Source organism: Physcomitrium patens, chromosome 22, assembly GCF_059467195.1.
Source record: "Physcomitrium patens ecotype Gransden chromosome 22, ASM5946719v1, whole genome shotgun sequence".
In the NCBI taxonomy this organism is placed as follows: Eukaryota; Viridiplantae; Streptophyta; class Bryopsida; order Funariales; family Funariaceae; genus Physcomitrium; species Physcomitrium patens.
The window spans coordinates 1,144,233-1,160,837 of NC_143431.1; the positions used below are offsets into that span (position 1 = coordinate 1,144,233).

General features: G+C 32.5%; 1 protein-coding gene across 2 annotated transcripts; it reads left to right on the forward strand.

Annotated features, from left to right (window-relative positions):
- Positions 1-10,585: 10,585 nt before the first annotated feature.
- On the forward strand, positions 10,586-13,572 carry LOC112274826 (F-box/LRR-repeat protein At4g29420). 2 transcript variants are annotated; one of them, XM_090246212.1, is made up of 3 exons: positions 10,586-10,785; positions 11,059-11,721; positions 11,965-13,572. In XM_090246212.1, exons 2-3 carry the CDS (start codon positions 11,202-11,204, stop codon positions 12,969-12,971), a joined length of 1,527 nt encoding a protein of 508 aa, XP_090102338.1. In that variant the 5' UTR covers positions 10,586-10,785; positions 11,059-11,201; the 3' UTR covers positions 12,972-13,572. The 2 variants fall into 2 exon arrangements, with proteins under 2 accessions (XP_090102338.1, XP_024360382.1); XM_024504614.3 differs by having other exon boundaries at positions 11,181-11,721.
- Positions 13,573-16,605: the final 3,033 nt, after the last annotated feature.

Below are 16,605 nucleotides of genomic sequence, written 5' to 3' on the forward strand. Positions count from 1 at the left end.
TTTTTTAGGATTTTATTAGAATTTTAAAAATCTTATTGTAATAATCTCTATTTTATTTTCTATAGCCATGTGCTTAGTGCATTCTCAAGAAACTTTCATGGAAAATGACACTATATTAATTATGGTATAATAACAAGTTATTTTTCTTTTAAATTAGTAAACAGGTAAAAGCAAGTAATTCTAAAATAAAAAATAGTGCCAAAATGGAAGGTCTTAACTTGGAAGGATGATCTAAATAGATAAGAGCTTTTAGCAGTATAAATTCAACAATTAAAAAAGAAGACTTGATGATATTGAAGTAATAATAGAGAGGTTGAAGAAACAAGAAAAAAGAATAAAGAAAGATTTGATTAAATACATTGATTATGATCTAACGCAATAAAAAAAGTAATTGGATCTTATTCAATGATAATAATTTGAATAACCAATATTGTACATAACAAAAAAATTCTAAACTTACATATGTTTGTATTTCCATTTTGTCATCTCTCTTTGATATACATCTTACATATCTTCTTTGAATTCTTATTCTTGACAATTAGTGAAGATATAATAATATCTTATATCTTCTTATTATTGATGATTTTTTTTTATCAGCTTATATTAATAATGGTCAAGTGTATCAATAATTAGCATGTCGATGCACCAATTAACACATTGTTATACCATCCTATTCTTCTTGAACTTCAAAATTGATTTCATCAAGCCATGATACCTTTCAATAGATGCATTGGTGTCTTATCCTACATACTTAAAATTATAATAACCAAATACATACATATGAACCTTGTTTAATCATTCTTGCTCCATGTAATTTTAAAATTTGATACATGTGTATATCTTTGATAGGTTTTAATTTTTTTCTAATTTTAGAATTAGGATTGAAAAAATATTTTTCTTACATATTATTATTTCTAATTCTTGAAATATTTTACTTTGCTAATTCATATCTATAATCTAATGAAAAAATAAATAAATAATAAATAAAAAATACTACATATGGCAGACTCGCCAAAAGAAGAAGAAAGTAATAATATCTAGCTAAATGGATTTGTAAATAAAATCGTAGTAGATCAAAACAATTCTATAGCCACATTGTAACACTGTGACATTTTATATGTAGTCATTATAAGAAACAAAAAAGATAAAGCATGTTGCAAAAATATAAGTGAAGATTGATAATAATAATAAAAAATACCCTTACAAAAAGGTGTTAATTTCTCCTTTTGCATAGTCAACAATAAAGATTGTTAATTATTAGTCCAAACATTGTTTTTGTATCCAATTTTTTAAGGCACACAACTAAGGGATCAAATCTACTTTTGAACATTGAATAGAGAGTATGAATGCTACCAAGATCTTATTGTGCCACTTGTCAAATACCATAAAGATGTAGAAAAAAAAATAATTAAAAATATTTTAAAAATAAAATTTAATGTCAACAAAATTTATTGTCTCTTTACATATTATAATAAAGAGATAAAAAAATACTATTTAAAATTTGATGCATATTTTTTTTTTCATTATTTTTTTATCAAAGGTGGCATTAATTGAAATACTACTTCTATTATTGTACTTCACTATCATTAGTTGTTGCCACAATGTTTGGATTCCAATTGTGAATGACATGTTTCAACTATCCAATCTATCTATAACCTGAATCAGCTTTACTAGGTTTGCTTTAGTATAGCAAAACATATTCTCATAGTTTTTATAAACCCACATCTATACACTCTATGCATTGCTCTTATGTAACATATATGTATTGCTTGCAAGTTTCTTCGATAATTTTTTGATGTTTTTTGTAGTTATAAATATGTTCTAAGTAATTTCTTTTCTATACATCATTTCCTACTTTAGAAATCTAATATATTTTTGCATTATTTGAGCTATAGTATTTCCTCAATGAAGATAGTTATTGATAAAATCTTTGATAACTAGAGACAAGTGGGCTGAGAAGATACTCCATTGGTTATTTTTTACTCATCCATGAACTACAAGTCCATCAATATTTACATGGTTTGGTTGAAGCACACATACTTCAATTATATGGAAGAGGTCTTTTAAGATCTTGATGGTAAATTTTACAAGATAGATTTTTTTAATTATTAGATATTATGAGCTTACAATTAAATTAGATATACTTTATTAAATCTAAAAAGTTCTAAATAAAACTTATCACATTTTGATTAATTTTAAAATAATCCTTAAAAAATTAATAAATTTAAATTAAATCCAATTAAATATTCTTTCAATCCTAAAAAAATTCTTATTAAAATTTAGTCATATACTAATAAATTCTATCCAAATTCTAATACATTTAAATTAAAATTCTATTCCAATTCTAAACAAATTCTAACCAAATTTCAATCAAATTTTTAAATTATGACTTATATTTAACACAAATATTATTAAAAAAGGCTTTGTAATTTTAAGACTTAAATTCTAATTTTTGAGACCCTAATACTCTTAAGTTTTAAAAAAAATTAAATTACAAAGTCTTTATGATCAAGTTTAAATTTATCACATACATTTAATACAATTACAATTAAAGAAAAAATACAAAATTTTACTTGTAGCTAAATTGCCAATCTCACAAAATTCTCTAAAATATAAATCCTTTATGTTTCTTAAAAAACCAAAGTTACTTCAAAACAACCTTGATTTTACAAAGCCTTTATAAAACCATTACAAACTCAAATCACTCAAAATCATTGTCCAAACAACCTTGTATTAATTTTCTCTAAGATCTCTCTCTTTCCAATCAAAAAAAAAACCTTAGAATTACCATAGATGTACAATTTTGTGCCTTGGGATTTGATTTTGACCTTGATTCACAATTGACCTTCTATAGGTATCAATTCTTAGTTTCTTGAGATAATTTTTGCTAAAAATTACTTATAATTCTTTCTTAAAAATGTACTTATCAATTATTTTTCTTATCAACTTTTTTTTACCTCATTTTTGTCCATAAAGAGTAAATAGAAGCCCATTTTGCAAAGAAGTAGCATTTGAACTTATTAGTTTTATTATCTCCTTGATTATTATTTTCTATAGTAATTTCAAAGATAATTTGCTATAATATTTTTAATTAAGCTCTTTTATATATATATATATATATATATATATATATAATTTAATAACATTATTTCAATACTTAATTCAATGCACCTCATTCAAATAGTCTAAAAGGAGGATTTTGTATAGCTCATTGAATTATTAGATATAGCTCAATATTGTAGCCTACGAAGTCCAGATTTCTAACATACCTTTGGATTTCTTTATTATTGTAGACATTCTCTTTAATATTGAAAATAGAAAGAGGCATATGAATGGTCATGGATGTTTACCTATAACAATTGTTTTTATGCATCTTGACAAGAGATTCCTACATCAAAAGAAGATAGTATCATGACTTCTTTTGGCTTTTACTATGCCCTCATTTTTCAACTCAATTACGACCAAATTCACATATAAGCTCTTGGAAGAAGTAAGATATTAGGTTTTCTATGAATGTAAAAAACCACATAGTGAAAATAATATTATCTTAAGTAAGTTATTGTAGTTGAAATGAAAGAAAATAAATTCATCAATTAAAAAATAAACATCTATATTTAAACCATTTTATATTCATAAAATTTGTTCACTCTAATAGTTTATAATATGTATGCCTACATAGTGTTTGTAGTAGTGTGGTCTTTCAATAGTTCAAAGCCTTGAATGATATCTTAACTTCTTTTAGTATCAATAGGAAATATTTTTTTACCTTATGATTGGTACAATTGATGTCTTTCACCTTTCAATGGATTGAAATTTGTTTGTTCACGACATCAAAGATTGATTAATCATATATAAGACTTGATGATTTCTATAAAAACAGTTGACTTTGTTCTCAAGCTTTGGTAGTTTGGATGTTTTGAAATTATAAGATGTAAATTTTTATGCCCAATAAAAATAAATTAAGTTTTTTTTTATAATCTAAGGTGCATGATAGAATTAATACATAATATGCATTAGGAATGCATATACAATGCATATATGACACTAGTATAAGATGGAAAAAATAATAGAGTTTAAATCTGCTTATCTTATAGTAGTCAATTTATTAGTTTTTTGTATGATAGACCATAAATGTAGCCACTTTTATACTAACATATCTTTTTCATACCAAAGATGCAAGGCAATGTAGGGTCCCTTTCTTCTCAATCTTTCTACAAGTTTTTGCAAAGACAATATCACACATGTTCAAGATAAAACTTTCAAGGAACAAAAAACATTGTATCAAACTTGTAAATACTTGTAGCAAGAAATAGAGTTATTAGTGCAAAGAATATACAACAATGGATATGATAGATATACTACAACTAAAATCTTATAATCCAATCACAACAAAAACAATGTTAGCATAGCAACAAACTTGACATTGGTGCATACAAATATTTTTTGCTCTATTTTTTTATTATTAATAATAGTCTAAATATTCAGTGTCTTTTATGATATGAAAATATAATATTATACCATATAATAACCCCTATATATAAATTTTTATATATGTTAAAATATATGTTAAAATATTAGTTTATATTGTGTAAGGTTCTAACCTTGGCCGGCGGCGGTTAGAGTTAGTGCCACCTGCCGGGTTGGGTGGGGCAAGGTGCGGCAGCCGCAGGGGTATCAGCTAGGATAACAAGACGGTGGCAGCGGGCTAGGTAATAGAGGCAGGGTAAGGGCATCGTGGGGCAGGGGATGGGGCAGGGGACGGCAGCAGGTGGAGTCAAACAAGCAGGGTAGGGGCAGGGTAGTGGCAGGGTAGGGGCAACGCGGAGTAGAGGACGTGGCAAGGGCAGGTAGGACCGGGCTTCGAGCATGAATGAAATACATTCGTCGATTGCCCAGTTGAGCTTCCAGTTTCTCCCTTGACGACATCCAACTGTCATCATCGGGCCACTTTCGAGCAAGTCGGTAACTGGAATTAATACTTACTAATGCATACAGAGACTTCTCGATAATTTAGGTTCAGTCTGTATGAACGCCCTACAGTTTCCTCAAGGACCTCGTCGATGTGACCTCGGACATGCTAAAGAAACTAACCGTAGATGTGTTGTAAGACTTGCTGCAGCATACCCAGTCTAACTCCTCCGTCCACAGACATCTTCAACATTTGTGAATAAGAATAGTTGTGGTACGTAACATAGAGATTCAATGCAAGTAACTTCACACTTAATAAGCTAGTTACTAACTGTCCCGTTCCACTCAAGGTCCACTTACAGTCGCTGTTTCACACCTAGTGTTCTGTACACGTCTCTTTTGATATTTCGTCCAACCTGTCCAGAAGTGATGGGATATGAAGCTGATTGTGCTCCGTGTCTATATCGGTCTGTGTAGTTTAACATCAAGCAGCATAGATAGAGAAAGTGGAATCCTCTGTCCATGGAAACGCTACTGTTTGGAACATTCAGCAGACCTCTTCAGTGAAAAATGCATGCAAATCACATCAATGCATGAAAATCTGGCGTACGTTGTCTTGCCGGGAACCCGAGAGTCGTATCCTGGAATCGTTGCAGGAAAAGTAAAGAGGGATCGAATCAACATCCTCTCACAGCTTGAAAAGGCCAAGTGAACAACTACACAAAGTTGTAAGTCTCCGAGCAACATTATAATTTTTTGTGTCGTACATCAAGTTGTAAAAACATGATTGATACCTTCAAACAATAACTCAACCGTTAATGTTTGGTCTAGATCCAAATCAAGGATAAAGAAGCCGTGGTGGGATTCCAAAATTGACGGTTTGGAATTCATGATTACTCCGATGGTTACGTTTACCAACAAGTACCTGCAGAAAAAGAAATTATATATGACAAAGATTTTATGCTACGGTGGTGGACATCCTCGAAGATGATGATGTGATGATAAGTCACTGGAGTATTCCGAAGCAGTAGCATTGTATCAGCTCGAACCGCACAATATCTTCATAAGATCATTGAAGACTGATGTAAAAATCTCAAGTCTTCCACTAGATTTTTTCATCTTTGTCTTAGAAAATTTGAATTCAGGATCTCTTCAGACGCCATCTCTAGAGGGACATTTACCACAATATCCCATGAGATCAGGAATGGAAACTAGATTCGATTCTGATTCGAGCTTTTAAGACAAGATTTTCTTTAATATCTAGCCTGACGTCTGTATGAAATGAATTTAAACGTTTTAGGGACATTGAGAACTGAGAACGTTACGGGCTAACACAATGGTGCTATACATGTCATGTTCTGCTAATGGATATTAAAGAAAATCTCGGAAAATCGCGTATATAAAAGCTTCTCGGAATATGACTGTCCTACCGATTGGAAGCTACCACCTTGCATGTAGGATATGATTTGTGCAGACACAGGTCATGTTTTCCCACGCAGCTTGTGAATCGACTGTAAGCAGTAACTATCCAAAATAAATTTGTAAGAGGATATTTTGGAAAGGGACATATGTGGAAGAATCCGTTGCGACAGATTTGGTGTATACATGATTGTTTTTCGTCTGTCCAGAACATTTTGGTGAAAATCTACTCACGAGTCGATTGTTTCTCCTCTAATTCCTGGATTATGTCGATATTGTTTTGCTAAGGTGACGAGGTTACTTGCATCTCAAGTTTGAGATAAATTTAAAGGTTCATGCACGAAAATATTGTTTCCAACTCTGTCTAGACAGATGTGGGGTTAGTGATAGAAACATTTAGTTTAGGATCATTTCATGAATTACGCTTATAAAAAATAGCCAACTGTGCAAAACACCTATGATCGCGTTACCAGTCAAAATTGCTGACTATAGCTACAGTTTGGCGGCACCAATATTTGGCTGCTGGTAAACGTGTGCAGAGCCCTCACCTTGGCATGACCAACTTATTGTTTTCTTAATGCATAGAACGCCGATCTCTTACTCATGTACAACCCACTGAGGCAATTATGCGGCCACAATTCACACCCAGCTTAGGAGGCGGCTGTTGTGGAGATGAAAAAAAAAGAAACACCTTCCGAACACGCCATGCCTAATTCTTATTGAAGAGAATTTTTAAACTTTATTTGCAACCAGATATACAGTAGTAGTGGAAGAATATTTAAGATGTAAATTTGTTGTGTCTCCACAGAACAATCCTCTTCTAAATCTGGGATTAACACGGCCTACGTTTCTATAGAATCATTTCTCCACCATTGAGTTTGTAATCAATAAAAACCAACCCTATTCATAGTAATTATTGTATTCTTCATCAATCGTGGGTCTATTTAGTAAAAGCATGGGTCTATTTAACATTCCCCTCTTTCTCCATATATATATATATATATATTAATACATATCTAGCCAATCTCTATCCAATGTGTGTATGATTGCTATTTTGTTTTTTTTTTTTGTTTTTTTTTGTTTTTCTTTTTCTATCTATATATATTTATTTATTTTTTATTGTTTTTCTTGTCATCCAAGAGCTTTTCCACAAGCAAAGCAAAGTAGCTTCAATCAAAGATTTATTGTTTTGATATTTGCTATATTTTTTGTTGTATTTTTTAATAATACTTATTCATATTTATTAAAGCTTTCTTATGTGAATTAACTTGTATGTTGGTTACTTAAAATTTCTCCTTCAAAATTCATGGCATCTCCTTAATCCATATTTTTTAGAACCATACGCTTATTAAAAGTTATCATGTGATTGTAATTTTTTAAAAATCTTGGCATGAGTTTTTTAACTAATAATAATTTTTTTAAAAAGTTTTCAAGGCTCCTATTTTATTGGCTTATTGACATCTTAGTTAGAAGAGTTGTTATCCAATCCTATACCTTAGAAATTAAGATTATTTCCAAAAACTATGCAAGACTAATTTTTTTAATTTAGGATAAGTAAATGAGTCAATATCTTAACAAACTAATGTTGTTATTTATTTCTATTTTAAGATTGTAACTACACATTAAGATTGAATTTCTTTAGAGCTCTTATCTTTAATAATATATTATTAAAATTAAATTAAAATTATATTTAAGGTTAATTTTCTATTTTCAAATATTTTAATTTTAGTTTGGATAAATTAATATCAAGAAGTTTTAGAAGTTTAAATTCACAAATGATTTTTTTTTAAAAAAAATATTATCTTTTCAATATTTAGTCAAAATGTTGCTCTATTATCAATTTAATTAGAATATTTAAAATTAAAGGAAAGTATTTTTTAACTATGACCATATTTATAATTTAAATAATTTGAACTATAATTTATAATTGATGATATTGATTTTTTTAAAAGATGCTATTGAGTTTTGATTTTTTCTTTTAATTTTTTTTAATGCAATACTTATAATTAGATTCCTACATAAAACAATTATGTTGTGCTACCTAAAATTTTAATTGAAAAAATCTTTCACGTCCAAATTTAATACAAAAGCAGAATTTTACCAATAATCTAATCTAGGAGTTAAAATTTGAAAGTAATTATCATGTGAAAATTGATTAATATTACAAATTCACGTATCTAAAATATAAATTAATATCTTTAAGAAATTTTAATGGAATAAAAAAATAAATACAAATTTATGTATTCTAAAACCTTTTAATTATGTATATATATATATATATATATATATATATTCTATTAGTTAGTCTATTAGCATTGCCAATGTCAAATACATTTTTGGCAGCTAATCAAAAAAATAAAAATTAAAAAACACAATATACCAATTAGTGCTCCTTAATGCAATTAAAACAAACAAACAAACAAACAAACAAATGAAGATATCAAACAAACAAACAAATGAAGATATCAAACAAACAAACACACAAACGAAGATATCAATCAAACAAACAAACACACAAAAACGGCACCATGTCAACCAAGTGCATGCCAATGGGATTTTTGGACGCTCGAACCAAACATAGGCTAGTTGATTTTTTTTATATATGGGTAGATAAATATCGATTTATTCTTGTTCTTCTTTTTCTCTGTTTAAATGTCAAAAGTGATAGCATACAAAATTGTTGCTAGAGAGTGGAAACACATGATGCACCTCTCCCTGCTTTTAAAGCAACTTGGAACCCACACGATATGAATGATGGAATTTAGAATCAAGACACAAGATGCATGTTTAGAGTGACAAACCATCCTCAGTTTGTACACTCACATAAACATGGGTTGCATGTGTCATTCCTGAGAGGCTACCTCACATTCCTGCTCATTTCTGTCTGTTATCTTGCAATAAAACATGCATCCTTGTAATTGCCAGCTTGTCTCAGCATGTTCAGCATGTCTGAACTATTTGTGATAATAAATCTGTTGCAAATATTTAAGAATTTTAAAAAAAGGAAATTAACTTGCATTACAACTGTTATATTGGTTTCAGAGTAAACAAATAAGAATGTTTAATGAATGAATAAATAAATAAATTGTTGTCCAAGAAACAAATGAAATGCCAATAATATTGAAAATTTCCAAACATAATTTATTGTTTAGGTTGAACCATTCTCATCGACTAGCACATGTCTATCATTTCCATTAAAATCAATAAAAACTTAGTCTGCTAGATATTATGGTAGAATGATTTAAGATGAATTGTAAGCATTTAATGCAATATAAATACCATGGATCATTTCTTTTGTTATAATATGTTGAATTGTAAATATCACATGCAAATTTATAAATATTTACAATGTTTTTTAAAACATTATTATTGAAGTCCAAGGTACCTTTAAGAATTTGCATCATTTTTTAATTGAATCTATGTTGTTAATATTTTGTAATGCATAGAAGAAAATTTATGTGTGTGTATATATATATATATATATATATATATATTTGTATAGAAAAAATATATTATATATTATAAATTCAATTTACTAACTATCAATTATATTACCAAATTGTTTTAAAATCTTTCTGCTCTTGTTTTATCTCATAGACACTTCTTTTAATTTTTAGAAATATTTATATACATGTACATGTTCAAAAAGTTTCTTTTTTCTTTTTTCCTTTTTCTTTTTTCCATCAATTTCATTCGAAAAAGAAAATTAGATTAGGTATTTTGATCTACTGATATTTTAATTTTCATAGCATTACATAATGTTAAGACTATTCATATTTTAATCAAGATTTTTGTAATTGTATGAATATATAATTCATTTTAAACATTTAATAGATAGAAAGTGAAATTTTAAAAAATATATCTTCTTCAACCATAAGAAGAATTCTAAATTATAGTCTCTTACAGAAAAGCCAAAGAAGAGTTTATATTTATTGTTCATATATATATATAATATCAACATGTCAATTACATAGAATCTATGAAGATAAATGTTTGTTGTATGAGGTTTTAAAATAACTCATATATAAATACAGTTGAATTTTTGTAGAATTTTTATTTAATTTGTATTAATCAGAAGATGATTCTAACCATTAAACCTCCACGATCATCCTTACTTTCCAACAGACCAACTTCAAAAATTCAGTTTGTAGTTGTTTCTATTTTTAGATATGGTACGTGTCGTGGACCTTAGTCAACAGCAGTCGACCTAAAACCCATAAGAATGCGAAATCCTCTGTGCTCACTCGGACGAGGGTTTTTTGATCTTTCACGCGCGGTGGCCATAGGCGCTTCTTGACCTAAGAGAAGCGGTGGCTCAGCTTCGATGTCAGTTTCGAGTGATGGGCGGTGATTTCTTCCAAATGATGGGCCACCCCCACCTTAGTTTCGGGAAGCACTGTTTCTCTTGAAGTGGTGGTTACAAAGCAAGCTTTCGTGAAGTTGAGGTTGCAAGTTCAGGTAGGCCCACTGAATCGGCTTTGAGTATTTGTCAAGTTTCTGATTATGTTGTATTGCACTGTCTGCACTTTGTTTTTTCACTGCTGAGTTGCGAAGTGCACCACGAGTGCTGACATTGCATCGCCTTACAAGACCAGTTCTGCAATATATTTAGCGACGCAGCTGTGAGCATCAACGTTAGATTTGCGTGGGTTTGGTAGTCCTGCTTTTATTGTATTTTTTCCTTATTTGTAGTATGCAAACAAACTATTTTTGGAAGTTTGAACATGACAGTGCTCATTCAACGGTAACTTCCATTGTTCTGGGGGCACATTTGACATCAGTTGTATCTTCACGAAGGTAAGATTCATTTCTCTGAGCCTAATTGCAAGCCAGTTCTGATTTTGTATCTGCAGGTACCTAGCAGTGTGGTGACCATGAGCTCGTTCCAGTTACCTTTGTACATCTTGACGGAAATATTGAACCGGGTGGAGGATGCTGTAGATATCTCGAAATGCCAGTTAGTGTGCAAGGACTTCCGGGACGCTGGAAAATCTGTCCGGTCTCTGCGCATTCTGGTCTTGAATGATTATCATGAAAATGCCAGAAGTAGTATTCATATGAAGTCTTTGAGTTTAGCTGAATCGAGTACGGCTGGTTCATCAAATACTAAGAAGGTTGGAGGGCCTACTTTACCAATCAAGGAGATGATAGTCAGGTTTCTTAAAGGTAAAGATTGCTTATTGCAGCTTCGGTTAGAGATCGATCCGAAGCTGCAGGCGAAGTCGGTCCGCGAGGATGAAAGGCAGAAAACTGACTTTTGGATGAGTGACCACCGGTTTTTGAAGCAGTGCGTGAATCCTTTCGCGTCAACACTTCAACACCTGTGCATAGTAGATTACGGCCAGCAGTCAATTATGCGGAAATCCAGCATTATGAGTATTTTATCCGTAACATGTGAGTCACCTATCCTTCAATCTTTCTATGAAGTGAATAGACGACGCTAGTCGTGTGCTGGAGAAGTTTTAGGTCTTCTCTTCGATTTTGTTGATACTGTTTCTGTCTTGTAGTTTTCTCTGAAATGTCCGCTTAGTCTGTACTCTTAGAATTCCTCAAGAGTCCACTTTTTTTTGCTCGCAATTCTGTGAACGAGGTGCGTTTCGTAGGGTTTTAATTCTCTCTCAAACTGTCCTTTTGCAGGCAATCGACTTAAGACTTTGGATTTAAGGAATATGTTTATTGACATGAGTGATTGTCATAGAATGACCTCGTTGACTAGTTTAACGTGGCGCTGTGTCAAAGTAAACGGTGCAGCTTTACGAAATGTGAAAGATTCAATGACAAACTTGAGTACTCTGGCGCTGCTTGGGGTATTTGGTGCTGAAGGAGGAAACTTGACGTTCCAACATATGACGGTTCTTTGTCTTGGTCTTTCCACTCCAGCGGAAGATTTAGTAATGAACCTCCCAACACTTAAGAAACTGCAATTAAAGATGCAATGCCCCAAGAATCTAGTCATCATAGCGCCTGTTTTGAGATATGTTGCGTTTAATCTGGAAGTGCCTGAAAGTTCGAAAGTGGAGCTGAAATGCATAGATGCTGTGCCGAAATCAACAAGTAGTCATACAGTAACGGAATCACACATAAACTATAGTGGACAGGTGGAGGGCGCCGGGTTAGAAGAGCTTCTATATGGAGCCGCCAGTTTTATACCAATGTCAAGTCTTGTGGAAAAAAATCCGAACTTGAAGAAGGTATTTTTGGATATACCCTGCATGACTCTCGCGGAAGATGGAAGGTTTTTGGCGCCACTGAAAGACGTTCCATTGAGCTTACCGAGTTTTGATCACTTACATAATTTACGAAAGCTGGAAGTGTTAAACATTGGACCTGGGTTATGGTATAGTTTAGAAGCGAAAGTTGACACCCTCATTTCCGTTGAGAAGTGGCCTGTGATAAATACTTTGTATCTTCACATGATTCCGCACAATAGGGAGGCCTCCCTAAAGGTTTTAGGGTTGCTGCTAGGAACTTCAGTTACTTCGTTGAAGATTTTTATTCATAGTAGCAGTCCAGTGAGTCGCGATGAACTTGCAACTGGAATCGAGGAGCAGGTGTCAGCTTGTGAGCTGAGGTCGGGCAATATAATCATTTGCAAGGTATTGTCTTGGACGAAGAGTCTTGATTTCTCGTGCTTCAGCTTCTAAAGTGGACGTGGCAGTGTCATATTTGATTCGTGTGTCCATCCAGTTATACCCAGCAGCTATTTGATTTCAAGATTCAAATTCATAATTTGGTGGAATCTTGTGTCCATCCTGCCGTACGCATCCAGCATTATTATCATCTGAAGGGAAATTGAAGAAGTTTGCACCAGATAGAAGAATTATCCAATCTGTGACCAAAAATTGTCCGAACAAGGCTTGGCTGACAAAGGATTGTCAACTCCAATTTGCGATATAGCTAACATTACAATCGTCGTAGTCACAAGAGTACTAAGTTCATCCTTGAAATATAGCAATGCATAACTACAGGCGGTCAATTAATGTTCAACTCAACAGTCTCTTGTACTGTTGACAAACAAGTCTGTCAAGTGTAACCAGGTTTACGTCAAGAATTGTAGCTTTCTACTTCATGTTCATGTCTATGAAGGCTACATATGAACTGTTCCCAGAGGCCGTAGGGTAAGGAAAGATGAGTGTCGGTTTCAACTATCCAAGGTGAAAGGAAGTTGGATCAAAATTTACTTGTACCTTCACAAGTGAGGAATTTAATATGTATTTTCCCATATGTAAAAGATATGGAAGTCTTCATAGCTGTCAGTTGCATGCACTCAGATTCCAACCAGTCCCTGCATACCTTCCACTACCATTGTGAACTCCAACTTGTCAACATGAAAATTACTATCTGTCAAAGTCGAATGTGGGGTACTTTAACAAAACTATAGAACTAGTTTAGAATACTCAAGTAATATCAAGGTTCTACGAGATAGCCAAAACTGAAGTAAGAGTTGTCATTACATGAATAGAAATAATAATAATAGTAATAATAGAGCCAATTTGAGTGGGACAGTGAAAGGTGCTATATCATGCTATTTATCAGCAAGTTATTTGGTAACCTTTCTTAACGGAATTTATTCGAGGTGGGAACAAAAAAATCCTCAAGTTTCTATATAAAGAAGATATATTGCTCATGAACAATCGTAGTGGACATTCATTTGATTTAAGAATTTTAATAATTTCAAACTCTTTTGATTTGAACACTTGGATAATAAGATTTCATAAAGATATTTTGTTTTAAAGGTGAAAAATGAGATTATCATCAATTCCAGGAATCAAACTTAAAACTTCATTTGTTGCAATACATTCATCTGTTATAAACATCATAATCCACAATTTGTGGTTTTCTTTTTAAAAATTAAAAATATGTATGTAACAAAGAATTTTACCCAAATTTAACTTCTAGATGATCATTCAAGGATGACATTTATTGATGGGTATAAGTTTAAAGGTTTTTTTTTCTACAGCAACTATTTTAAAAATAATTATTGCCTAACTAAGTATATATTAATATCATATTCATTAAATTATTTAACATAAAATGTAATTTTAAAATCACACACACACATGCATATATATATATATATATATATATATTATTTATCTTTTTTAATACTAAAAATTGTCTAGTTATGAGAGACCATTTACTTCTATTTTATTTGGTGTATGACATATTCTTATATTTTTGGTATTTAATATTTTAAAAATATTGCTTCAATTTATTATTTATTTTGCATAAATAATAGTAATCATATTTTTTTCTTGTATCAACCAACAATTGGCATTAGAAACAAATTCTTTTGGAGATTTGAGATATCTAGTCTCCGATTATCTTACTCTTTTCGATTAATTGGATAATCAATCATTATAAGTTCACACTTCCAAATCAAAACGGTATTAGTATGTTAGGAGCAAAAGAATGTAAGCTACTTACACCTGCACTAATAGTTATCCTACAAGCATGCGTGTTTATATTCTAATGAATCCAAACGCAACACGAACAACTGTTTAAAATAGAAAATACCATACTCATTAGATAACGAACGTAAATATGGCTTCTAGTTTAACAATGTGTACATTTCCCAACAATAATTCTAAAAACCACACTGCATTGAACAACAACCTCAATCACAGTCAATCATTTTAGCATGAAGCTAATTTCCGATACATACAGATTCGTAAACACACAGATCGTCTCTTATGCTCCATTTGGGCAAATTTGCACCTACTGCTACCAAGTATAAGTTGAGCAAGGTCATATTATAACATAATATGAAACCTGGACGATCTTATGACGATACCACTTCTCTTTGGATTCAGCTTTTGACTCCCGTTGAAAGTTATTTTAGATTCGTTTTTCAGAATGGTCTCTTCATGAAATTCATGACTTCCAATTCTTCAGGTCATTTCTCTGGGTCATGCACCTAATGCTTCTTTGAAAGGTGTTTAAAGCTGACAGAAATTAATCTGAACGCCAAGTCGACGGAGGTAATTCATGTCAAGGTGGGGGTAATGAGGGCTGACTATAAAACATTGACCAGCTTGTGTGAGAGTATGCTCAAGAATGTTATCCACAGATAAGGCCTAATTTAATATTTGCCTCGTGGCATTGAATTAGGAGTTTGTGCAACATTATCCAACACGACAAAAACTCAGTTCAGAATAAGTCATGAAAAAACTCAGATCCTTCGATTCATCTGACCTCACTTCAATAAGAGTCAAATCCAGGCGATGTACAAGGACCATGAGGAGAAACTTCTATTGGATGTGATCAAATGAGCTTCTGTTAAACTTGCTGAAGCAATCTCAGTACCTGTGCAGAAGCTACAAGGCCAACTATGACCAACATTTTACCCAACGGGTCCAACTCATTAACCGTGCAAAACTATGTCACCAGGAGAAGCTCAAATAGATATATATATATACGTGGAATTGATTGTTTTAATAAGTTCTCACAATGCAGAGTGTAGTACCCGATCGACTGCTGTAACATCGATACAGAGTAGATTACCCGATTGCTGCTACTACGCTGGTTGCCGAACAGACGCCGCAGATAACCACGACGGCGATCCTGAAATTAGACCTACATCTTGAAAGTGAGGACCACCTCTCGCAACCCCAGCTTGATCACCAAATACTTCCCCGACTTCAACCTCCAGCTCTCCACGGCAGTCAGAACCAGCTATTTGCTACCGCTGGACATAAGCTCGCTGCGCCGAAAATACTTCAGCAAGTTGATTTGCAACACCTTTTTCACCGGAATATGTTTTCTGGTCTTGTTCACTATCACATTCAAGGTGACAACGGGAAAATTGACTGGGTTAACCGTAACCGGTCTGATGACTGACGACTGGCCCGTCTGTACAACCACCGGGGCTGAGGTCCCCAACTGGAATGTCACATCTCCCTGCGCCAAGTTGTACAGGACGAGCTCAAGGGATACGCTGCTCTTCGACATCGTAACATTTGCGTCAGAATCTCTTCCTTCACCAATGACAGTAGCAACAACTACCAATAAGATGACAGCGAGGAGATGATTCTCTACCTTGGCCATTCTATTTGATCGTTCGATGTTGTTACAACAACAAGGGATTGTTCGAATACAAGCTACCAGATGGTGCTGGATGTTGAAGACTCAGCTGAGTAGGGGAAGAGGAAGCGCTCATGTAAGGACCATGACATGCTGAGAACCGCATTTTACGCAACAAGCGATCCGTGTTTAGAATGTCAGGTGCAACCCATAATCGAATCATCATCTGTTCAAGCACCTGGGCATTGATAGGAT